At 50.2% G+C, this 26,314-nt stretch overlaps 1 protein-coding gene across 3 annotated transcripts in view; it reads right to left on the bottom strand.

Moving 5' to 3' along the window:
- ARRDC1 (arrestin domain containing 1) overlaps positions 1-26,314 on the bottom strand; it is a 68,306-nt gene that overhangs the window by 30,152 nt on the left and 11,840 nt on the right. For 2 of the 3 annotated variants that reach the window (XR_012155215.2, XM_073313931.2), the window contains exon 2: positions 9,951-10,061. The exons of the other annotated variant lie outside the window; for it this stretch is intronic. Coding sequence is in view for 1 of the 2 variants with exons in the window: in XM_073313931.2 (XP_073170032.1) it covers positions 9,951-10,061 (111 nt within the window). In the remaining variant the exon portion in view is untranslated. The remainder of the gene's footprint in view (positions 1-9,950; positions 10,062-26,314) is intronic. 3 annotated transcript variants of the gene reach the window in all.

Genomic DNA, 26,314 nt, shown 5'->3' with positions numbered 1-26,314 from the left:
AGATGACCTAACTCAGTGTGTGCTCAAGCAAAGAGCAGAAGCCAGAGAGATCTCGGAAAGCCTCCTGCCCGATTCCATTTCAAGTCGCCTGGGTCACTCCCCAGTTTCCAGTGGCTTTTCATGTGAAAAAAAATCAGAGCCCATTAAGTCACATGTTCGTGCAAACAGACGCAGGCTACAGAGCGCAGCATGCGATCCCACACTGAGCACATGGCTCTTCAAACCACAGCGAGCCACAAGCCTGTTTCCGACTCCGACATAGCTACAGAAGGAGCGAGTTCAAACCTACTTTCAGTTCCGGTGAGATTTTAAGTAAATGCCAGTGATTCCCTCTCACGCACCCTGCCCAGAGAAACATCATCTTGCTGTGAAAAACAGAACTAGCTTTTTAAAAATAAACTAACAAAGTTTACACATTGTATTTAACAACAAGGGTCATCTTCCCCGTCACTGTTCAAGAGCGTCTTTCTTTACTGCTTTAACTGCATTTGAGACAAGTATGGTTTAAGGCAGCAGTTCTCAACACGGGGTCCGCAAATCCTTTCAAGCAGGCCAGCCCCACGGCTAAAACCCAGAGCCCAAGCACCTCCCGGGGGGCTGAAGCCAGGAGCCCACTCCCCAATCCCTAGCACACACTGCCCCCCCATGGGGTTGAAGCTGGGAGTTGATGGGCACAGGGGGTGTAGCTCCCCCAAAAAACTACAGTGAAAGAGCAGGACAGTCCTGGGGCAGCTCCACACCTCCCCCCTTCTCTCCCTGCCCAGGTCGGAGGCAGGAAGCCAGAGACAGGGCAGTGCAGGCAGCTGCTGCTGCTCTGGCTGGTGCCATGGAGTAGGCAGCCACGGCTTTCCTTCTCTCCTGCTGCTGCAGGGGGTTGAAGCTGCTCCTCAGTTCCCAGCCCCCTTTGCTCCCGAGCTGTCTGAGTGGGGGACCTGACTCCGAGGTTGGCAGAGCCCTTTGGGAACAGGGACCACAGGGGAGCCCTCCTGGCACACCCCTTCCCTGAACCCTGAGCTTCCCCCCGCCACCACTTCCCAGGCCCTAGCTACCTCTCCCTGCACCCTGAGCACTTTTAAAACTTTTTGAACTGAGCCCCCCGACCTTTTGAGTTATAATTTTTGGTTACGCCCCCATCCACAGACCCCAGACAGGCTGGGTGGCCTGCTGAGGTGAGTCAGGGGTGGACGTGGCGCTCTCCTACCAGACCCCACTGTGCAGAAGTGGCCCAAGCCCTGCTGGCTCCTGCCCCCCAAAGAGAAGTCAAACTACACCTATGCCTCCCACCCAGAGCCCCGAGTGTCCCCCTGGACCTGGAGTTTTTATAGCATGTTGTGGGGGGCCTCAGAAAGAAAAAGTTTGAGCACCCCTGTTTTAAGGTGGACCACACTGTAGAATGGATGCAGTTGCACGAGTGTAAAAGGTTCTGCATTTCAACATATTATTAAACTAAAATAGCATGAAGCTAAGTAAGTTACCCCGAACCAAAATAGTTATGGTCAGTACAAACCGCCCCCACACAGGCACTCTCCCCTCCACCCCCAGTATGTTTAAATGAGGCCTAAACCTTATGGAAACAAGATTTTCAGCCCCCCACTGCTTTCCAGGAGGGGCCGTGTGGGTGGAGGTTGGGGAAACAAAGATGATGGCATCTTAGAGACTGCTGGCCAGTTTCAAAGGTTGTTTTTGCAGAACTGTTGCAGTTTCCCTAACAAGGTGCAGACAGAGGGGCCTTCCAGGCTGACAGCACTAGTGTTCCAAAATATTTGTCCAGTCTAAAATCCACAAGCTTGGGGCTTTTTTGAGGGGGGAGAGGGAGGAGAGAGACTGATTGGCTTCCTCTGCACTTCCCAGGGATTTTATTTACCCTGGGGAGCATCTCCCTGAATTCATGTTTCCCCTGCTCCCGATTACAAAGGGGGGGGGGGGGGAAGGAGCATGAGGCTGAATTGTTAGAGAGAAAACTGTTCCCTGAAAGAGGCGAGATCTATTTGCAACCTGGCCTTGCAGCCCACCTGCTGGGTTTCCCCCCTGAATTGGAACAAACCTGCTGTCAGGCTTGATAAACTGGATTCTTGCAAGAGTGAGAAGTACAAATGCTGGAGAAGAGCCAGATTTTTTCCATTGCTTTGAATGCAAGCATCTCATCTGCCACCCCACCTCCATGCGGGGGGGGGAGGGGGGAGTAGTGGAAGAGAGGGAAGACAGGTTAGATGCCTTGATCAGATCACTTTTCAGCCACATTCTTGCTGGTTACTCAACTCCCAGGGGCTGTTCTTCCTGCCCATCCCAGTTCCAGAAACACTCCAAATTAGTACCTATGGGTCTTAGGAGGGAGTACAAATGTGCAGATGGGAGACTTTGGAAAGTCTTGTCTCTTGGCTGCTTTCCACCGCCTGCTGCTTCACCACATTCTCCCCGAGCTGCTCCCCAGTGTGTGGCTTTGGGAGGGCTGGGAGTTAAGATACAACTGGTTAAAGGTCAAGGAGCTTTTACACCGCTCAGCGGCCTGCCCAGCTTGTGCCTTTCCCAATGGAAGCAATGCAGCTGTTGTCGAGGGATCCCCAAAGATTGGGGGTTATTCCATAGGGAGGGTAGCGCTGAGCAGCAGGGATACAGAAAGAGCGGTGACAAAGACCTCGGATAGAGAGCTGAAGATGGTGTAAAGAGACAATCCAGTGTCCAGGAGCAGTTAGAGCCATAGGACTCTTTCCTCTGCTTGTTGTCTTTCATTAGACCCACAGGGAACTTCATTCAGTTTTGGAGAGGCCTGAACAGTGATTTATAGGAAACCCAAACCTGGGCATCAGCTTTCCCAGCAACCCGGACCCCTAATAGTGTGGGGCAGGGGGAGAGGGAGCAGAAGGGATGCACAGTTTAGGGTGTAGTTGCAACTCTAGTCCTTGGTTCCAGAAATGTATGTAAATATATGCCAAACAAAAAAAACCCTACCCAGGACACACACACACACACACACCCCATAAGCCATGGCAATAAAGTCAATAGCCACAAGAACTCCAGCTCTCATTGTCCCCTGGTTTTTAGCCTGCATTTTTGCTGAATTCTGTCAAGGGGAGGGGAAGTTGCACATGGGCTGACTTTGCATAGGCAACCCACAGAAAGAGGGGAAACATTCCAGAGCCAAGAAAGCCTTCAGAGGAAGGCTCTCCCCTCCTGCCTGCCAACTGGAAGGCCTCAGTAGTAGTAAGTGTTACTCACTTGGCTGAAATGCAACTCCAGCCCAACCCACCCTCATTAAACTTTACATTCCCTCCCTCTCCCCCTACAGCAGGGGCTCTCAACTGGTGGTGGCCCCGGGCCGCTTGCGGCCCAGTCAGCACATAGCTGCGGCCCATGTGACATCCTCAGGGCCATCCAGGTAGCATAGATATTGTGTGGATGCGGCTCACGTAACAGAGTTGCATATGCAGGCCACAGTGGTACATAAGCAGCGGTTCTCAGCTTGATAGGGAAGCTGACGCCCAGGCTTCAGCCTCATGTGAAGCCACCACGATGGTCTTCCAGAGCTCCAGCTGAAGTCCTCCCACCAGAAGATGGAAATTCAGGCTCAAGGGGTTCTCCTGAGCCCGGAGATGGGAACAAGAACTCCAGGGGCACCTTTGTACATCACAGGGGAGCAGAGAGCACAGGCTGTTTGTCTACAGTTCCCTTTTAAGTACTAGGCTGTCAACTGACTTCTAAACACACAAGGACAGGACCATCCTAGTCTACTCAGCCGTCCCTTCTAGGGTTCTTTTTTGCTCATCAGGAATAGCTTCTTATGTGCTTCAGCATCCAGGAAGGTGGGGGGCATTCCTCCCCGACAAAGCACAAAGCATGAGCATAGGCCAGGAAGAGGAACCTAACCCACTTCCTGATTATGGGTACGGGTATGCTTCCTGGCATGTCCTGAGGCACTGTACTCTGAATAACCCATAGAGTATTTCGAAGTCACACACCTTACTCTGGCACATGCAGAGGCAGGGATACAGAAGAGAAAAGTAGCCAAATGAACGGAAAATTGGAGATTCCTTCCTGTTTAGCTGTTTATAACATAGGTATTAAGAAAAGGAAGACTAGTGGCACCTTAGCGACTAACCAATTTATTTGAGCATAAGCTTTCGTGACCCACAGCTCACTTCATCAGATGCAGTGAGCTGTGGGTCACGAAAGCTTATCCTCAAATAAATTGGTTAGTCGCTAAGGTGCCATTAGTCCTCCTTTTCTTTTTGCGAATTCAGACTAGCACGGCTGCTACTCTGAAACCTGTCAATATAGGCATGGTCATCAGATAAAGAAGGGGACAGTTTGTCATGCTGGATCTGCCTAGGTATCAAGATAAAAAGCTGTATGGCTCGCACTGTGCACCCATAGGACAGAGGGGTGAGATAACCGGAGACACAGACACGTTATTTAAAGGGGAAGAGAAGACGTCAGCTTGCCAAAGCTTGAGAACTTGGACTGCAGAGCTCACCAACCGAGTTTGTTACACTGTCTGAACACAGAGCCAAGATGCAAATGGAAGCACAAACACACAATGCCAATCTAGTTTCATTCTCTACCACCTTTTCCCTTACAGCCTGTTTCTGCTGCAATCCATCCTCCACAGTCGTCCAGGTGGGATGAGTAACAGTGAGTCTGCAGTTCTAGCACATACCATTCATTTAACAGTGAACACCCAGCACATGCTGCCCTTAGCAAAGATCCTACACAAAGAGCGGTTTGTCCTTCCTCCCCACTCCTACTTCCTTATAGCCAGAAGATGGTTAACCATTTCAAAAGGGCCTGAAACTCATTATTTTGCCTTTGGCAGACAGTTGGGAATGTCGCACTACATAGCAGGCTCACACAATGAGTAGAAGTTATGCATATTCAAATCTACGGTTTGTTTCCACAGGACTGTACCTCAACTCCAAGCCAATGGCAAAGGGGACAGCAGCTGAGCAGGAGGTAACTAGATCTAGGAGTTGGAAAGCACAGCCTGCCTCATCAGAAGGCCTGCTTGGGAAGGCAGGGCAGAGCAGAGCAGAACGGGAACAGATGGTCAGTGGAGTAATGCACCAATGGTTCACATGCAACACCAACAGACGCCAGCCATCGGCAGGTGGGATCAAACCTGGGACCTCTGGAGCGAAATGCATGAGCCTCTGTTGCAGGGGTCCCCAATGCGGTGCCTGCGGGCGCAATGGCGCCCGTCGGGGCAGTTGTGTGCGCCCGCAGGACGCCGTGCCGCCGAGCACGGCCGCCGGAGAACCGCCCGCTGAAATGCTGCCGAGAAGCCTTGCAGTTGCTCGGCAGCATTTCGGTGGTGCCGCTTCTTGGCGGCCGGGGTGTCTGGCACCCGCCACAGTCTTCTGGGAATAGGAATACGCTATTCCCCACAAAGGGTGGGGGCCACTGCTCTGTTGCATGAGCTAAAAGCCACATGACCCTTTGAGTCTGCTCTACAGCCCTAGCGCTCTCTAAGTGGTCTCGGTTTAGATGGGACAGAGCACCACACCCATGAGGTTGTGGGTTTTACACACACACGTGAAAAATTCATACCCCTTGAATGCTGTAGCTATGCTGACCTAACTCCTGGTGTAGGCCTGGCTGGGTCAATGGAGGGGGAGAAAAAAAAAACAAACAAAAAACACAAACACACACACACACACACACTCTCCTGTGGATTAAACGACAGGGATGGAAAAATTCCGTCTCTGTAGGGAGCACGTACATGACGCTGCAACAGCACTCGGCACAGCCAGGGCCTCAGTGTCTGACACTTCCTGGGTGACAGCAACTGATGGTGCCACTGTGTTTTGAGATGCAAGAGACAATAATACAGCTGGATGTCATGGAGATGACTACCTGGTACTCAGCTGTGAATTTCTAGTCGAAATAGCACTAAGCCTCTTTCCATAACTGTACTACAAATTTGCAAGACAGCCGAATAAGTGACAGGTGTGTGGGGAGAGAAGTGAAGTGACTAATGACTGCTTTAGAAGGCAGTTGAATAGCAATAAATCGCTAAACCATCTTATTACTCAACAGATCTGCTCCCAGTGCATTTTTGAGACGCATCTGCTGACTTTATGACAAAACCATTTGCTTTTGCTTTTTACGCCAGCTAGCCCTGCAGAACCAACACAGCTACAGGCGAATAAGCTGCATTCTGTTCTTCATCATGCATCTAACAAACCGATGGGTAAGTGCCAACTGCAAAAAAAGCCACCACAGACCACTATTCCTGGCAATGGCAGGCAAGCCTCAAAGTGCCCAGCTTGACCCTCAGATCTCAAGTGGAGTCTACAGGGCTGGCAGTTGACACACAAACATCCACCCTGTGTGATCTGAACAGGTGTGCAACATTTAACTCTGGACCACTAAGATGACAGCTCTACAAGTTCAGTCATTTTTCAGTTTATGAAAGCGTGAACTCAGATCAATATTTTTGGAGTTATGAATAATGGTACCTACGCTAAGACTTTTTCCTCTATGAAGTTTGCCTGTGAGAGACATCATTTTAAAATGGCTGCTTTATTTTTATTTATTTTTTTAAAAGAAATGGACTTTTTGCTGAAATGTTTGTTCCTGTTCCAGTGTGGAAAATAGACCGGCACTTTCAAAATCCTCCAGCACAAAGATTGGCAAGAAAGACAGATGCTGGCAGGGGAGACTAGTGTCCTAGCACAAGTAACATGCTCTGGGCAGGGGCAGGGGCAAGCCCTCTATCCAACCCCCGACTCCCTCCTCCCTTACTGCACTGCCTGGAGCGCTGGTGGCACGGCTGCACTAGGATAGGCAGCCGCGCAGCACAGAGAACCGGGTCAGGCCGGACTCTGCAGCCCCGCTGCCCAGAGCATTGCGCTCGCGGTGGCAGGGCTGAGGGGGACAGCCTCCCGGGCCAGGAGCTCAGGGGCTGGGCAGGACAGTCCCGCAGGCTGTAATCTGCCTACCTCTGCTCTAGGGAAATGAGCAAAAGGGATGGGAGGCAGGAGGTCACGAGTGCTACATTCACCTAAAATGACTGCCCAAGCCTCAGTACTAAGTCGTATTTAAAAAGCACTGTACAGCATTATTTATGCCTGAGGACTAGGCAAAGATCACTGACAGATCTTTGTCTATTCCAATGTCCAATAAAAGACATTACTTCACCCACCGTGGGACCAACATGGCCACTACAATGCTGCAAACATGACGACACACCCATGGTTACACAGCAGAGTCCATATGTAATCTGGTTCTTATACCCAAGTCCCTGTAATGCCGAATCTGCCAATCCACGTCACCAGTTCCAAGCAAGTGACTTGACCTTTCACCTCAGTTTCCAAATCTATAAAAATAGGGAGAATATTCAACTCCTCTATAGGTAGCTGAGCACACCTTCCAATACCTTTGACAGGTATTCATGCACTGGCTGTTTTTTAGCTGCCTTGCTCAGACAGTCCTTTCTACTTAGCAGATTAAACAATGAACAAATTGTAGGAAAAAGTCACCAAAACTAGGATCTGACTTTACCTTTCTCTAGCACTTTCTGGTACATCCCAAAGCCCCTTACAAATTCAACACAGACACCCCTGTGAGCTCTGTATTAAGTGCACAGAAAAGAAGGATGAAGTGAAAGACAGGCCATAAGGTCTGTTATCACAGCTGTTGAGCACTTCCAGCTCCCCATGGTTCTGAACTGGAGTTGTAAGCACTCAACACCTCGGAAGATAAATCAGGTCTTAAGTGAATCTGTGGCCACAGCTTGTCTGTGGCCACAGCTTGGGACAGACTCCAGGGAGTTCTGACTCCCAGGTGCCTCCTATCCTTGGTCAATGTTAGCTGAGACACAGTTACCCAACTTTAGAGATTTTAAGGACACTGGCTGGGCTTTTCAACTGAGCCCAAGAAGCAGGGCACCCACCCCTCAGTGAAACTCAATGGGAACTGGGCAGCTAACTCTTCAGCTGCTTTGGAAATCCAGGCTTAAGTCTCTTTGCTCATTCTGGAGACATTAAAAAAATCTGAGCTTTGTCATGACTTCAACAGTCCATTCCCCATCTGTGCCAGGGATTTGCATTCCTTCCTCCACCCCACAGGTTAGTGCAGGGGAGCCCTAATTTAGAGGCTCCAAGGATCCCAAGGGCCACACTGTTTTCCTCTACTTTGAGTGAATCAGGACAGAAGTGCAGGTATGATGGTTCCTCCCTCGACAACGATTCAAAGATTAAACAGAGGGCAAGTTTCACAGGCAATGCACATCCCCAACAGGCAGTTCTGCCTTCTCTTGGTGTTTGTGGGCTTCAGTCTCCCCAGTCTTTATTCCAACAAAACGGGAGGATGCCTGATGGCAACAGCACTGCTAGGACAGAATGTATTTGCTTATTTTGCCTGAATCCCTCAATTGAACTTCTGCGGTTGGGACACTGCAAAGTCGCACAATCCATGCAGCTCACTTTCCCTATCTACTGCTACATGGTTAAGCTTTTCCAAAGCAGCAGACAGTCATTCAGATGCAGGATCCTCACAGAAATCACTGGCATGAAAAGAAAAAAAAAAACCCACCACGCTCCAATGCTCAGACTTTAACCTGTAACCACTTTAAAGTGGCTTAAATGGAGTCTTAAGCCAGCCAAAAGCCCTACAGTCCACGTGCAGAAAGCATCCAGCTCTCAACTCACTTAGGGCTGTTTTACCTGGAGTGCTTTGTAAAGCCCTTTGGGATTCGGCAGCCCAGATATTCACCAGCCTGCTGTATGCACTGTCTGGCTTTGTTCTGGGCCATTTCCAAGGGAGACAGGGGGGCTTTTCCTACTCTTCCCCCCCATGCTGTATGTGGAAAACAAAAGTGTGATTCAATCCACTCCTCCAGCCTATTGATCCATGTGCCAAGCCAACAGGAAAGTAACCCTGATGGTTCCTCTTCACCCCTGGGTCTGGGCTGGAGAGAAGTTTATCCCAAGAAACACTGCAGGATATAGCTGACCTTTCTCCAGCATGTGCTAAAAGCTCTGCTTGCAAACTGCCGACTTAGCAAAAGCTGTCAGTCCTGTTTTACTGCCTCTTGTCCATTTCCTACTAGGAGATGAGGCCTCTGAAGGCCCATTAGTTTGTTTCCTTGCCACACACAACACACTTCAGTATATAAGTTACAACTTGATACGCTGCTGTGGCAGGTGAATGCTGGTACCGATCGGTTTCAATGGAAGCCTAGATACAGCGTGAATTATTTGTGGTGTACTGACCTATTTAGTGGCTGAAAGGCAGCATTCATTCAAACGCAGAGTCCCTGGAGCATACCCAAGTCATTCTGACTTGTGGCAGGAATATATGCCAGGAGCTCACACACACACACTGGGTGTGCATCTGCTGAGCGAGGGAAGCATTGCAGGGACTCCGTTCTTACAACAATTCTAGCACTGCTACAGGGACTCCCCACACCTCATCCCCATGGTTAGGGCCAGTGCATTCTGCGGTTCCTGAAGCAACCTTTCTAGAAGATCCAGCACTGAAGTGGCAGGCAGGGCCTTTGTAGTTTCTAAAGACACTGTGCAAAAAACAGGTGTAGCTGCAACACCCATCGACTGACTGCACCAGAGAGAAACCACTGTACACTGCATTGGTCCTAACCAGGCATGAGCTAGAGACGTTGGCCCAGATGTTGCAAGCAATGTCTGAAAGCCACTTGAGGCAGGTGCTGTCTTGTACTGGGGTTCCAAGGCCTTTCTGCATAGTGTAGACAAGGCCTAGCCATCTTGCGTATAGCCCAGCTAACATGAAGTCACCTGTACTTTGCATGCAGCTGAGCCAGTTTCAATATAGGGGTATTTCAGGAAATGGAGGCATTAGGTATCTGGTTGGCGCACACATGCGGAACCTACATCATAATAAAAAACCTGTCCAAAAAGGTATCCAAAGGGAAGGACCCTTCCAACTAATCAGACAGTTCTCCATTCACCCATATCCCCTTCCCTTGTTGATCTTACCTTTATCCGCCAGCGAGAGTGTGCTGTTAAAGTACTGCTCCTCCACAGTCCACGCGGTGTCATTGACCTTGTTGGACACGCCGCAAGATCCAACGCAGCTCACTTTGATAGCTGGGGGGGTGAAAAAAAAAAACAAACAAACACACATCTACATCAATACTGGAGTAGAGTTTTCAGTGGTCTTCCCAGGCTAGCAAAAGAAGCGTACAGGTCCCGTCTCTGGTCTCATCCTGCTGCCTCCTGTGGGCTTCCTTCTCCACAGAGACACAGCCAATTTACTTACAAGTAGCGCATCTGTGCACTAGTTGCGGATGACAGTGCCCCTTTTAAACACACACACACACACACACACAGGGTGGGGAGTGGAGAGGAGACCGAGGTCAGTGGCTCTCAGTTCAAAGGGTATTTGTCTCCCTTTACTCAAAAGTTATTGCTCAAAATGCAGCATCTCTCTCCAGCAAGCCAGGGCATTTTCTAAGATATTCTCATCACACTTGCTAGGCAAGTTAAAAGCTTCTGGGTAAGATTTTAAGAGCAACTAGGAGCTCAAACCTCCTAGAAAAAAAAAAATCAGTGGGACTTAGGGTAAAATTTTCAAAGACCCCTGTCTCCCTTTTTCTCTAGTTCCCCTCCCCTTCAGTTCAACTAATCCTCCTCAAACACTCCCAGACACCAGGTAACTTGTGGTTTCAGCCCCAATGCCTGTGCACAAGCAGAGCAACCACTGATCCAAAGGTTGGTCCTTCTCAGTGCCAGAAGGGCCTGTTAATGCAGCGAAGGGAGCAGAGAGCGGCAAGAACTCCACAATCCTCAAACACCTCAGGGAAAAGGGTTTTGTCTCCTTTCACTTAGGGAGACAGATGCACCAAGCCCACCAATGGCTCCCTTGGCCCCTGCACAGCAAGGTCAGTTCACACACTAACCTAGCAGTCATATGAACAAAGGAGAACTATGACACCATCTGGCCTCCCTGTTCTCAAAGGGGGGCAGCACCACCACTCGCTCAGCGGGACTGTTTGGGGGACAGGAGCCGAGATGGTCTGTATAGGGACTTCCAGAACTCACTGTCCTGTCGGAGCATCTCACAAACATTAATGGATTTTACCCTCACCACAGGCCTGTGGGAGAAGGGGAAGGGTTCTCTCCATTGCAGAGATGAGGAATTGAAGCACAGGTAGATGAAGAAGCTTCCTCAAGATCATGCAGGGACTCTACGGCAGAGCAAGGAACTGAACCTGGGTCTAATCCCACTCCAACATCCTAGCTGCTAGAGCAGAGGTTCCCAAACTTTACTTCAGCGACCCACCAACCACACAGCCTATTTTGTGATCCACACTGGGTCCAAATTCATGGGGGCTCCCCCAAAGCCACAGGCCAGTGTCCTTCTCCTCACCCCACTGAGGGGGCACCAACCACCCACAGCAGCACTCTCCGCCCCTGCACTGTGGGCCTAATCCCAGCCCAGAAGGGAGGCTGAGGTGGGTGGGGTTGAGCAAGTAGCATTGTGAGCCTGGTGCCCAGTTTGAACTACTTGGTGAGGGGGAGGATGACGAGAATCAGGGCCAGCCCCATGGCACAGGAGTTTCCACTGGAGGATGTGTGCAGGATGGGCTTGCTCTCCACCCCCCCACCTCCCTGAGGCCACCTGTCTGCACCTGGCCTATGACCCACCGAAAACCTTCCCCACAACCCACCATCTTGGAAATGCTGCACTAGACCATCCTTCCCACCCTGGTGGTGCTGCCCAGTACCAGTAGGGCTCTGAAAGCACATCAAGCCTTCCCCTTCTATTAGGGAAAGGGAGCAGGGGTGGAAAAGTCTCATGCAGGCAAGTTAACATCCAGCACAGCACCAGACATGATGGCTGGCCAGACTAACCAGTGAAGCCACACAGGAAGTCACTAGCGGAGTTGGGAAGGAGCCTGGGTCCAATTCATAGTGCCTCCCCATGGTGGAGTTTTTCATGACCTTTTCACCCAAGGCAGAAATCCTTTTTTGCTAGGCTGCAGAAAGGAAACATGGAGCATTCTTAGGGGCAGTAAAAATCATGACTGAACACTCTGCAATTCTGGTTTTTCGAAAAGCACTCTGGAGAGGGAGGGAGTTTTCCTCACTGCTGATCCCTTACAGCTCACTCACACCCCAACAGTTCAGACAGCCAGAAGACAGTTCCCTAGCAAGTGAAGTAAGCGGCTGTGTTTACCTTGGCCTCTCTTGAAACAAAGGCTGGTGCTTTGTGCCTTTTGTAAAAGGTTTTGTCAAGTCAAGAGCCCTTGTGAGGAGTTGCAGGAAGGGTTGATCAGAGGCTAGGGCAGAACACTGAACAAGCCTAAGGGCGTGGCTACAGCACATTAAAGCAGCCCCGGGCGCTCTAGCTCACTTCCTGTCCACACTGGCAAGGCACGTAGAGCACTCCTGGTACTCCACCTCGGCAAGAAGATTAACGTTTGCTGCGTCTTGGCTGGAACGCCTGGGCTTCAGTGTGAATGAGGTGTTGCATTACTGCGCTCTGATCAGCCTCCGGAAACATCCCATAATCCCCTTGGGTCAAGTGGCCACTCTTGTCATTGTTTTTTAATCGCTGCAGGAATGCGGAAATGCCCTTTGAAAGTTCCCATTTCTGACAGCCGCTGCTTATCTGCTCTGAGACAAAGCAACCATTCGTGTGGAATGGTGTGTGCACGCGTGTGTGCGAGAGACAGACACACGGGGGGGGGGGGTCTGCTGCTGTCTGAACTTACAAGACAGCATGCTGACATGCTCTCAGCCCCCCAAAAACCCACTCTCTCCCCCCACATACACAGACGCTCCCTGTCACACTCCACCCCCCCATTTGGAAAGCAGGTTGCAGTCACTAGCATGCTGGGATAGCGGCCCATGATGCACCGCTCCCAATGCGGCTGCAAATGCGGCCCCGCCAGTGCGTTTGAAGCAGCCAGTGTGGACAGCTTTCCCTACTGCGCTCTCCAAAGGCGGATTTAACTCAAAGCGCTCTACATCTGCAAGTGTAGCCATGTCCTAACACCAACAAGTCCTCTCACCACCGGGTTTATTGATCTGCCTATGTAGGGAGTAGACCCTGGGCTTTACAACACAGCTATGGCTGGCCCAATTTGGTGTTTAGTATGCACCAATTGAGCACCACCCCAGTCCTTGAAGAAAGTAACCATGCTGGAGGCCTTCTCTACAGGATTCTAGCAGAATAGCTTCACTTGTTCACAGCTACGCTCAGAAGTCCCCAGCTGCACTATGGACATAACCTGATCTTTCCCGGGTTATAGTATAATTAGATCCCTGTTTCTAGGCCAAGCTTCTGGGCATCATCTCTGAGATCAGAGACTCTTTAAACCAAAACATTTTCACTTTGGGCTTTTGGCAGTTATTCCTTCTGGGCGGCTCTGACAGAAGTCAGAGCAGTTAGTCCTGCAAAGTCATAGCAGAGCTGGAATCAAAGTATGGCTTTATATCCTGAACCATGGAGAGAGTCAGACATGTAAAATGAGCCTGTTATACAGTGATGGTCCTCCTACAGCAGGAGCGGTACCTCTCTCTGCTGGGTGGAAGGGTGTACATGTAGACCCTGATACAAGTTGATGGGACCAGAACTACATCCAGTGTCTTCATACAGTCCTCTCCTGGTTTTCCCCGAGTTCCCTGGCAGAAACTTTAGCTCTTTTTTGGGGTCCTCATCCTCCCCCACTCTGAGGCTTCCACAGAGTTCCTCCTTTGGCAGCCTCTCTGGATGACCCACTGATTGGAAGTAACAGAAGCCACTAAGTAGCTGACTCAGATCTACCCGGCCCTACCTGAAGGGTCTCCCTTCATCCAATCTTGCATCTAAGCCTGCCTCTGACTTCTCCTGCCAGGGGGGGTCTTGTCATCGTCACTCATCTTGGCCTAAACTTACTTCCCTTCCACTGTTGTGACCTCACTATCCTCCCTGCCACACAGGCCCATAACCTGGGAGTTCTCCTCAGCTCCTTCTCCTCACACAGCCAAGCAAGCAGTGTCCAAATCTTGCTAGAACACATTCCAGGTCCATGCAGCTAGATTTCTCAGTCGGGTTCTTCAACATTCACCTTATTGCTGTAGCCTCCTACCCAGTGTCCCTCACACCTGTGTCATACCCTCCAGCCTACAGCTCTGGAGATCGTCTCCTTGGGCAGTCCTCTGACCACACCATTCACTTGGAATCATTGCCTTCCCCATTGCACTGGGTTCAGTTTTCTCCCCCATTCAGACTCAAGGTGCCAATTTACTCCATAAGGTTCCTTGTGCCTGCAGTGCTGTAGTCATCATAGAAGGAAGCAAAGACCCACTGGTTACCATTTTTTTCCTGCATTGACCAGTAGCTAGACAGAATACGTTCTACCCCCCTCCCACCCCCACCCCAATACTGCATGGAGATTGGCATGTGTACGTAACATGACTGACTTAATCTGGAAGGAGTTCTTTATAGAACACCACAAAGAGCAATTCTTTTTAAGAGTCAATGCAATATAGAGTCCAACGCTTTATACTTCCCTTCCTAGCTCAGAGGCAAGGCCTTCTGTAAAAGGCTACCAGACGGGTTTGAGGAATGCCTTCCCACTACAATACTTCCTAAGCAGGTGGCCAAATGAGAGACTAAGTTCTCCGGCCATCAGTTGTGATTTTGCTCAGTGGTGCAGACACCCAGACAGCCCCCAGCCTCTGAGCCGGTGTGTCACCTGACAGGCCCACATTAGAAATTAATGGGAAGCGCGCTTCCAAATTGGCTTGGCAGCTTTGGAAAAAATCCAACCCTTCAGCCCTAGCAGGAGGGGGTGCCCACAACGAGGAAGGGAATTCAAGGCTCAGCTACAACCCATCACTGTTCACCAGGGCAGATACCAGAAAGAACAACAGAGGGAAGCCCAGGTTTACTGCAGTCAGGACTCCCAAGCACACCAACCAGATGTCAAGTCACTCAGCCTTTGCTCATCATTAGCGGAATTCTTCCACTCCAAACATAGCTGCCACTGTCTCTGGGTTTAGTCCTTCCCACAGGGGGAAGCTCACACCAACTGCTTAGCCAGCCCATCTGTCACAGATGAACTGTTCTGAAACCCAGCCAGCTCCTCTCCCAGCGCAGTTACATTTCCCCCTCCACAAGATAGTAATTTTCCTGTCAAATTCTTAATCTTTACAGTCCCAAAGGACACCTCAGGCTCTCAACAGGAAACCTCCATGGGCCACTTCAGATGTTCTTAAGCAATCAGCATCTGTTGCAATGCCCAGTTGCAGAGCATTACTGCCTGCCTGCTCTGAGGGCACTCTGCAAAGTTTTTATCCAGGCACAGATGCATGCATGCGGAACACAGGGGACACAGCCAAGCTTGCAGTGTTTGCTTTAGTCTAGCGCATAGCTGGGGATGCTTGCTTGATCTCCCTTATCACAGGCCAGAACCAGGTTGTCTTTGGCACCTAAGGACTCCTTGGCTTTCTGTCAAGGAAATGGGAGCAAGTCTGTGGCCCAGCTGGGCCACTGGACTCAACTATCTGCCATTCATTCAGTTTTCTGTCGTTCCAGTGGAATCCTGTCACAGTCTCTATTGCAGCCACGTTCCTTTGAGTGCGCTAGACCCACACGCACTGCAGGAAGAGCTGTTAGACAGCAGGGTTTCCAGATCACCTATGGGCACTGGCATTTCAGTGCCAGCTTGCTCAGCTTAGGATTGGCTCACCAAGGCCTAAAATCCCTTGCCTCGAGCTGAGCAGCAGTTACACAGGTGGGAAAACCCTCCTGCCTTTGAAAGAGTAAAAAGGAAAGCTACAGCTGTCCTCCTCCTTTAAAACCAAATTCCCTAATGAGCAGTAGGGGCTGGGGGAGGACAGAAAAAGGCTTTGGACAGGTAACTGTGCACCCCCTATATTGTCAGCTCTCATGATTTTATCGGGACTCTAGCGATGTGGGATGTTTTAACCGGTCTTGTGAAGACCGGGTGCCCCCTCCGGAATTTTCCCTTACTCAAAATGGCTACTGTGTCCCATTACTCTCAGTGGGACTGAAGCCAGCAACATAACCACTATGTCCCTATGTGCCTGCTTGTGGAAGTGATGCTGCCCTTAATAAAGTTTACGGTGGGAGGTGGCAGCGTGGATGAAATTGGACAGCTGCCACTCTATGGCTCGGGGGGGGCTGGACAGCAGAGACACTGTGACTGGTGGACGGGAGTGGGAAGGAGAGGGGCCTAATATAGGGGAGGTAGGACGGGAGGAGAAGAATGTGAGGGGGCAGGAGGTGTTCAGGGAAGCGCTGCTTCTTGCTAAAGGTTAAGCCATTCTCATGGTTTTTAGGAGATACCCCCATGCATAGCAATGATTGATAGGCGTTCAAAGTTCGCTCATGTGTATCTCTAACTCATCAACCCCGTACCAGCGTGATGCATTACTCAGCTCCATGGTTCTCGTGTTATTTGCTATCCAGCCCTTCTTTTATCAAAAAAAATATGCCAGGAGTACTCAAGGCAGAACCAGGAAACCTATGGCAGTCTCCCTATCTCAGAGGGGAGGGGGAGGGGAAGCAGAGTCTCCATCTGAGCAGCCAGGGAGAGGCATGCCTTTAAATTTGACTTTTCAACCTGAAATCACTCGCAGGCAGAGGAGTAAAGGGGAGTTCGAGTCAGACTCAATGCTATTGGATCGTTTTGGGGGTGGGCTGACTCATGATTTTTAATCTCGAGAGGACGATACTGGATCTGTAGCACCCCAATAGAAGTTCCACTGGGTCACTGCCTAGGGACGGAGAGGAAGGCGGGCAGTCATGTCCTGGGCACAGAAGTGGCTATTTCTCACTGCTATACCACTGGGATTAGCATCCCCCCTTCGGCAGTGCTGTACTGGAGGGGCATGCATGGGTGCAGAGGCTCCAAACGTTCGGCCTGTGTGTACTTCCTGGGGAGAGGAAGGAAGTGGGTAGTTTCCCCCTCATACTATCCAATTTCAGCTATTTGAGCCACACTTACAACAAGCAAACAGAAGGGGTTGTCAGTAAGTTGGTCACTCTAAAGTGACACCAGCAGCCCCATATTTCTGCACTTTCCTGTTCCACTGGGTGGACTTGATATTCCAATAGTAAGAGCTCCAGGGTTCAACAGAAACAAGAGACATCCAAGCCTCCCACCCCCCCCAATGTACATAGAGCAAAATCCAGAAGTACCCTGCGCTTGCAGTACAGCCAGGCCTATGAGATGGGCAGCCGCATCTGCATGCGCCCAGTGATGCCCCACGTTATGGGTCTACGGGATGCAAGTAGGAGAATCGAGTGATGGCGAGATGAAGGCAGACAGATCGGCCACATCCAGCTGTGTATTAAAGGTAAACCGAGTCAGCAGAGGAGCCTGAGCACATTGGCCTCCCCTCCAGGTGATTTAAGAGAGCAGCCAAGTCCTGTTCAGAGCTCAAATTGCTTTTCTCTGTCGATTCAGAGCGTGGCAGCGTCTACCCTCAGGAAAGCTCCCTTTCCATCGTAGGTGGGAGAAAAGCAAGGACAGACACACATGCGAATGAGACACTGCGTGGCACTCTCCCCTACAGGAGAGGGCAGGGAAGCATAGCAAGCAAGGCAGAGGGCTACGATTTCTTCTGCTTCCCACAGCTCTAACCGGATGTTGCCAATGTGCACAGAACATCACCTGCTGTCCTGCATGAGGAGTGAATACAACGCTCAGCAGGACATTCTGCAACAAAATAAAATCCAGAAGGTCGCAACCCCTCCCCTTGCCCCAGCTACTCTGAAACACCTCAGAGAGACAAGTCTTCCTCCTACACCCACTTCTTTGTGAAGAAGCATCCCCATGACAATGGGGCTAGAAGTCAGGAGACCAGGGCTCTGTTCCCAGCTCCGCCACTACCTTGCTGTGTGACCTTGGGCAAGTCACTTCCCTGCCATGCCCTGTTTCTCCACCCACCCTTTGCTTGATTTGAAGCTCTTCAGGGTAGTGAGGAGCTCTCTGGGTGTCTGCACAGCACCTAACAGGAGCCCCAATTTTGACTGGAGACAGGGTGCCATTTAGGGAGAGCAGGTAGTTCCTCGCTGAGTTTCATACCACGTTTGGGTATGAAGTTTGCAGTAGGAGGGAAGATGCTCTCCCTGTCCCGCAGTCCCCCATGGAGCCACTGCTAGCTGCTCTGCTAGGGACTGGGAGCCTCCCTCCTGATCTGGGTGGGGGTTGATGTCAGGAATGGCCTCCATCATGTACCTGGGTGGAGCACCTCTTTCTCCAGCCCTTGCCCTGCTGAGGTGCCTGGCAAAGCCCCTAGCTACCCACTCCCTGTACCCTGAGCTACCCCCTCTTCTGGCACACAGCACTACCCCCTGCCTGCACCCTCCCCAGTTTTCAAACTTTGAGCTGAACCCTTCCCCTTTGTGAGTCTGGTGCCCCCCCCCCCCAACCCTACAGGCTGGGTGCCCTGCTGAGGTGAGTCAGGGGATGGAGGTGGTGCGGTCTCACCAGGCCCCAGCACATGGAGCTGGCCCAAGAAGTCAAACTATGCCAGGGGGGGCAGGAGAGAGGAGATAGCAGCAGGTGCTCTGGGAAGCTAGTGATTCAGCTTTGTGACATGGAGATTTATTTGAACACCAGCCAATTTTAACTTTGGGGCCCAGTTCTCATCCTCCCTCCATTAGAGGACAGAGTCAGCCGAGCACCACGGTTTAATTAGATTCTCCATGTGTGTACACACACCCCCTGCAGCTTGAGACCAGGAATTCCTCCCACGTATCTGCAGCTGGACCCCAGAGACGAGCTTTCAGAAGAGTCAGTCGATAGCGGAAGGCACCAAAAATAGCCATAGCCAAGCCAAGCCCTCCCTTCCTAAAGAGGAAGGAGATAATTATCCTGAGCACCCACGCCCCGATCAATGAATAAAGTGGGAGGAAGCTCCTTCATAACCAACACAATGCTGGGGATAGCAACAGTACATCCGGGCCCCACATGCGCTAAGACTGGGTTTTATAGCAAAGGGGGGTGTCAGTAAGTTGGTTTTTCACCCCACTCCAGTCCCAGTAGGGTCATAAGAGCAAATTAAGGGCTAGCACAGGCTGTTTTCAGCCCTTGAGCACCATTACAGCCTGTGTGACCGCCTGGCTGGGGCGACACGAGAGGAGAGTTCTCTGCCCAGCTTGGGCCAGCTGGGCAGCGTGGGGCAAGTAACATTGCCTCTGGTGACCCTTTCCATCCTTAGCTTGCCTAGTGAGACTGAGCTCTGGGGGTGGGGGGGCGGCGGTGTGATCTCAGTTGGATCCTCTAGACTCTTGTCTAGTACAAGACATTTGTCCCTCTCTCTACACTAGCAGCTGAAGAGCCACGTTTGGCACCAGTTGATGGGATTGAAGTGGGAGGATGATTGACAGAGGACGTTACTGACCTGTCATTGCCAGCAATGGGTCAATTATCTAGCATGGCCAAGGCACAACAGAGATGTGTCTCTCACACACACACCCCCACCCCTGCACCACCTCCCAAGAGTGAGCGTCAGGGAGCAGAGCTGGCTTCAGACAAAATAAGAAGCCCACACCAATTTGCTGAAGTGGAGGCACAAGATTCTGTATTCCAAGACATGCAGCAGGTTAGAAAATGCCACAAAGGTCTCAGCAAGTTCCTGTAACAAGCAGCATGTGTATCAACCTATCAGCAGGTTGAAGGATTCATCTCAGAGACAGAAGTCAAAGCTCAAGTGCGCTCGGAGTTCTTGCTGGCCTTGTTGGGTGTATGGTAGGCCCCAGTATTGTACGGAGGGGAAATAGATAGTTGGAATTTAATTGAGGACTCTGGGTGTCCATCTGCCAGCACTAAGACAAGACAAGACTTTGGAAAGTTTGTGAAGAACTACAAAATCTCTAGGTAAAAAATTAGTTACTTTTAGTCTCTGCTCAATGTGTAGAAGAAAATTAAAATAGAGTGCATCTCGAAAGGTCAATGGAAACTTCATTAGTAGCAGAACACAAAGGGGACTAACTTTCAAAGGTGAAAAGCACCTTCAGTTCCCACAGATTTAAAAAAAATCCAACACCTTCATGTTGGAGGAGCAAGGAAATCTATTGGAGAGAGGGCTGGGAAGTCTCAGTGGAAGAGCTGGCAACCTTAGCTTCATACTTTAGCAATTTATGCAAATTTGGGAAAAGAGACACTCCCAATTAACCAATAGCTACTAATTAATGTTTAGCTGTCCCCACCCTGCTGGGGCTGTCCTATCAGTTCTTGTATGGTTTTATATCTATATCTATATCTATATCTATATATATATATATATATACACACACACAAAAAAGTCCTATGTACTGAAACATTAGAGCAAGTCATCTGAGCAAGATGAGAGGAAAGGGTAAGAGGCAGTACTTTGGTTTTGCAAAACCAAGAGTGGTTTGGATCCAGATTCTAATTTAGCCTACCCTTCATTTACAAGGGGATGGGATCATTCCTCCACTTAAAAGCATGCTCTTGGAACAGGGTTTTTGATTCTACAAAATGGGGCAGACATGCTTAAGACTATGTCAGGGGTCCATGGTGTAACCAGGCCCCTGGCATGGCTATTTGTAATATAGAAGGGGATTTAGATTCCACTGGTCTGGAATAGATACTTGTCACCCACACTGATTACAGCATTAAAAAGGGTGGGAGAACTTGAGTTGCGGTAACTGAACTTTGATCATTGTGACAAGAGGGAGAGCACGCTTCCCAGGAGCTGGAGTTGTGTCAGATGCAATCATGTGAATCATGGCTGAAATAAGAAAAAGGAGTACTTGTGGCACCTTAGAGGCTAACCAATTTATTTGAGCATAAGCTTTCGTGAGCTACAGCTCACTTCATCGGATGCATACTGTGGAAACTGCAGAAGACATTATATACAGAGACCATGAAACAATACCTCCTCCCACCCCACTCTCCTACTGGTAATAGCTTATCTAAAGTGATCACTCTCCTTACAATGTGCATGATAATCAAGGTGGGCCATTTCCAGCACAAATCCAAGTTTAACCAGAACGTCTGGGGAGGGCGGGGGGGGGGGGGGGGTAGGAAAAAACAAGGGGAAATAGGCTACCTTGCATAATGACTTAGCCACTCCCAGTCTCTATTTAAGCCTAAATTAATAGTATCCAATTTGCAAATGAATTCAAATTCAGCAGCTTCTCGCTGGAGTCTGGATTTGAAGTTTTTTTGTTTTAAGATAGCGACCTTCATATCTGTAACTGCGTGACCAGAGAGATTGAAGTGTTCTCCAACGGGTTTATGAAATAGTTCTCTAGTCATAGAAGTGTTCAGAGACAAAAACACCCTATCACCCGTGGGAGAACACTGTTCACAAAGCGATCTCTCCATATCCAACCGGTCTTCAGCCTCTGAGGAAAGACAAGCCTGGGGGGAGCTTAAATTCAGAACTCTGCTGAATCATGGACAAACAGAAACCCTGGATGTATGGCTTATTACAACAATCTGTAACTCACTAGCCGCCCTTTTCAGCCTAGGACTGCAGAGGTGTTACTGGGCCACTCTACCTTGAGCAGCCCCTTAGAATATGTGCTAATTACTTCTGCTAAACAGCCTGTTCCACCCTGCATTTAGGAGTACATTTCCCAGACCTGAAGAAGAGCCCTGTGGGGCTTGAAAGCCTGTCTCTACCCCCAGCAAAAGCTGGTTCAATAGAAGATATGACCTCAGCTACCTTTTCTGTCTTCTCAGAGTCAGACAGTTTATAGTCTAACGACAACATTAAGTTGTGGCTCCGACTCAGGCTACTTTTACCCCCCCCCATTGACCTTGACACTTCTGCTCAGAACCAGTCATGCTCTCTGCGCCTAGTGTTTGAACTATTACACCACCCTTTGTGGCTCTTCCGAGGAGATGTTGTGACACAATCGGTGTTCAGAGCACAACAACAAAGCCAGTCAGGTGCTAGAGAGGTGTAAGATTTCCAAGAGCCAGATATGTATAGTCCAGCTAAGGGATGATCAAGCAGGGAATAGCAGTCTTTAATTATATGAAGGATGAACAGGGACATTAGCCACATCGCTAGGGAGAGTTGGAAGTGGACAGAACAAGGCACTGGAAAAATATAGTTTAGAGAACTGTGTATTGTAAGGAGAGGGATAGACCAAGACCTAGAGGTTCCTTTTCCGCTTGAAGTTGCGGTGGCCTCTTGGCTGACCGTAAGGTTTTTCCTCAAGTATTAGCACACACAAAAAAAATCCATATCATGCAGTGGAGCTACTGGGCACACAAGAAGCTGAAGGAGAACAACCCTTGATTAGCCCAAGATGGAGAACAGACATTGTACATTTCCCTGCCATTTATATTACGGCCAAAAATTGTAGGAAGACACTGCATAATTCTAGTGTGGTAACTTTAGAGTTCCTCTTTAACCCAATATCATGGGTATTGATCTTCAGGGGTGGAAAAAAGCCTGTGTTGTTTTGTACACTAAGACTGGGAGGTAGACCCTGTACTGAGATACAGGCCATCACAAGAGAGGCCGTACAAGAACGGCTGGGACCAAAATCAGTCAGTCTAGAACAGCTATTACTCCAGCATGTATTTACGCTTCGGTGACCTTCTTGGGTTAAGGATTCACTTGCTATTTGAAGGTAGATAAAAGTCAGACAGGAATACAATGCTGCCCAGTGTTATTGATGCCTCTCATACCACGGTTGCCAATATGCTGAGGCATGACAGTGGTCATTAGAGCCAGATTTCCTCACTGACTTCAGCGAGGAGTTCTGCCCCACGAGGCATGGCCCAACAGGATGACATTCAAGGTAGGGCAGCAGCTGCAAGACTGAACGTCCTTGTTTTGCAAAAGGGTTGTGTTGGGCAGAGGGGGGAGGCAGCAGCAGCTAAAAAGTGAAGGGGAGGAGCATCTCTGCAGAATGTTTCCTTCCCTGCTACTCTACGATAACCCCAACCACGATCAAATGTATATCTCACACACTCACACTACCCCCCCAGAGCAAGAGAAGCAGCTGTAAATGCCACTGTTTTACCTCTGCTTGGGTAGCTGACCATATTTCTGAGGACAGCCATGCACACATGGATCTACAGACAGCTACCACAAACAAACAAGCTACCACAAACACACACCTGCAGTCAGAGTAGTTTGCAGGGACCAAAGCTGTGGGAGTCACGACAGAGAGACCAATTCTAAAGATAGGAACCCTTCTCTGAGGAGCATCTTGTGCCCCATCTCCCCACGCTTCCCTCTAGGAATCCCACCACCCTGGTGGAAGATTACTCTTATGCAGAGACCTACACACAAGACACACACCAACGGTCCAGTCCCACTTTGAGGGGAAAAGTAGGATTTTGTATAGACTTGGTGCTAGACCGCTGTGAATGTTGTGTCATGCCTTGGGAAACAAGGGAGGTGCTCAAACCTCCAACCTACGCGGACCGTTTAGAGAATCAGCTGAAAGCTGCTTCTTGGAAGGGGCCAGGCAAGACAGTTACTCTTAGAAGCACACCAGTTAACATGGAACAAACTGGACTAGCTAGTGGTTGGCTACAACAAATTGTGATGGCCAAGGGAGTTGCATTCAGCACTAGCTCAACACTACAGCTGACCTGTGTCTGCAGCAGGGTTGTAGAAAGTCCAGATCAACTGCCAAATCTAGCCTGTAGTATCCCTCCCTCTGTAGAGTTGAGCTGCAGGTCTGTATTGCTTGTGAACTCCAGAGAGTTTGGGTTTGTCCCACAAGGAAGAGAAATAGGAGCAAGTATTCTGGCAGAGTAAATTTGGATAATACATGCAAATATTCAAATTAGACCCAGCCCTTGGGCTACAGGCCATTTGCTAGTCCAGCCCAAGGGGATGCATCTGGGTTTGTGCAATCTTCCCCCCGGGGTTTTACTTCAAAGGAATCCTAAAGAGCATTCCCCTGGCCAAACTTCACCCTTCCTTGACCTTTCAGCACATTGCTGCAAGAGGCCACATAGCCTGTGTCCGTAATACCAAGAACCTGGTCAGGTAGAGTTTTTATTTTATTTTTCAGGGTAACTGTCTCCATGCTAAGGAGAAGTTTTGATTTAGGCAAATACAGATTTCCCCCCCACCCCTTAACAGAAGCGCTGTGCAGATAGATCCCCATGGTGAAGAAAGTAGCGTTCACTTGTCACAGTGTCCCCCATGTGATACATGGGTCCATCTTCTCCGGCCTGCAAGCATTTTCTTCAATGATAGACAAAGTGAGCATGACAAGAGGACCGGTTCCCTTCCCCTCCCCAAATCAGGGATTTCGTCTGCATGCATCCCAGGAGAGGGGAAGAAAAAAAATTAACTGCCGAGTTCAGATTTAATAATTTTATTAAGATAATGTTGAAATAAAAAGGAAACGGTACAGAGTTCAAGCATAGAAGTTTCTAGTTATCAGGGAATAAGGTACAGATTATCAAGGGGTGTGAAATTTGGTTAGGAACTGGTGGCATAAGGAATACATAATCTGCAATCTCCCTGATTGGGGGTAAAAGTTTAACCAGTCAAAGATATGGGGCTATGTTGAGGTGTGGAATATAATGAGTGGATACGATGATGAGGATGGATCTACCCTCATTTGGTGGGATTTAATGTTCATTGAGTTTATGGTTCCAGTTCATACGGTCCAATGGAAAAAAGTCTCAGTCCCTTTCCCATAGTGGATGCACGATGTTGTACCGGCTCACACCTCCTGGTAGTGTCGGTGGCCGGTGATGTGTTCGATGTAGATGTCCCTGGACCATTGGATGGTGTCTGAGACGATGAGACGCCGCATGAGCCGTGCGTAGCGTCGACTGATCCCACAGGTCTGCAGCACATGCTCGTTGCAGGGGTCCCAAGCGCCCAGGGCTCCGATGATCAGGGCATCCATCTGCACCTCTTAGCCCTTCGCTCTCAGGGTGTTGGCCGGGGGGGGGGGCGTATTTTTCCAGTTTACGAGCTCGGGATTCGCGGAAGGCCGGGGTCCTGTTCTCAAAGGAGACCGTGATGTCGATGAGGATGATCTTTTCTGGGCCTTGTCAGTGACGACCATGTCAGGTCGCAACGGGCTGTCAGTACCGGGGATGGTGCAGTTCACAGCGACCTCCCCCAGGCGCGGTGCGATGGCTTTCACCAGGCGGTTCTGGATGGCGTTGTGACGCAGCTGCCAGGCTCTGGAGCGGGGCTTGCAGCTGCACAGGACGTGGGGCGGGTCTCGGAGTAGCCGCACTTCCTGCAACGCTTGTCTCGGTTCCCGTGGCGGACGGCTCCGTTGAGCGGGATGCAGTTGAGCCGGGCGCGGTGGATGAACCGCCAGTCGGTGAAGTGGGTGAAGCCGCCCCCGGCGAGGAAGTGGTTGCTGGCGTCCCATTTGCTGGTCAGTTCGAAGGCTTTACCCTGGTCTGGTTTACGCTTCAGGGTTTCCATGTACAGCGAGTGGATGGCCGCCTTCAGGGTCCTCTCCAGCAGGCCCCTGGCGCTCAGGGTGATGGTGTTTCCCTCAGACCTGATCTGCGGCACCAGGACTCCCAGCTCCTGGCGCTCCTCGCACCATTCCCAGCGGCAGCCGATGCGCTTCCCCAGGCGGCGCGTGGCATTGTGAGCGCGGGACCAGAGTGAAGCGATGTCGCGCCAGTCTCGTCCGAATTCGTCATCCAGGGAACCGCTCAGGAAGCTAGCGGTGTCTTTGCCGATCCGCTTCTTTGCTACATCATGGAGGGCGTTCGCTGCGATGTTCCTTACCATGGCGTCGGGACACGTCAGCAGGCGGAAGGCGTGGGTGATCACCGCCGTGTCACACAGGTCACCCATGCGGGGGACATTGGCACCACCATGCCTGTGGGCGATATAGACCAGCTCGTTGCTGGCTGTCTGGGGAAGGAACAGCCACTTCTTCACCAGCTGCCGGACTTGTAAACAGGAGTCTTGTGTGTTTAAGCCTCAGGCACTTTCCCCTACTTAGGCAACACACTTATTTATAGCACCATGCAGGTTATCAGCACGCTGGCTGCTCCAGGAGGAAGAAAAAAAAAGGAGTCACCTTGAACAGCTGGAACAAAATCCAGCTTGCGAATGTTTACCACCAAGCCTGTTTCTTTACACATGCGGCAAGGTGGGGAGTGGAAAGTGAACCAGTGCATCCCACTTAGATTTGTTTTGGTGGTTTGGAGGGGGAGGGGGAAAGAAGAAGAAACGAGAGAAAAGTACAACCAACGTGTGCTCATCATTTAAAAAAAAACTGCCAGAAGCAACTAGTTTCTTAGCAACAGGCATCAAGCGCTGTTCCTCCTGGGACAGGAGTCTCGAAACTGACCTCCAGCAGCTTTGCTGTACGAGCTCATTTTTAGCCCCCTTCTGTCACTGCACTGGCATGGGAGCATCTCTTCACAAAGATTCCC

Source organism: Lepidochelys kempii, chromosome 16, assembly GCF_965140285.1.
Source record: "Lepidochelys kempii isolate rLepKem1 chromosome 16, rLepKem1.hap1, whole genome shotgun sequence".
Taxonomy (NCBI): domain Eukaryota; kingdom Metazoa; phylum Chordata; order Testudines; family Cheloniidae; genus Lepidochelys; species Lepidochelys kempii.
This window is presented reverse-complemented; position numbering and strand designations above follow the sequence as displayed.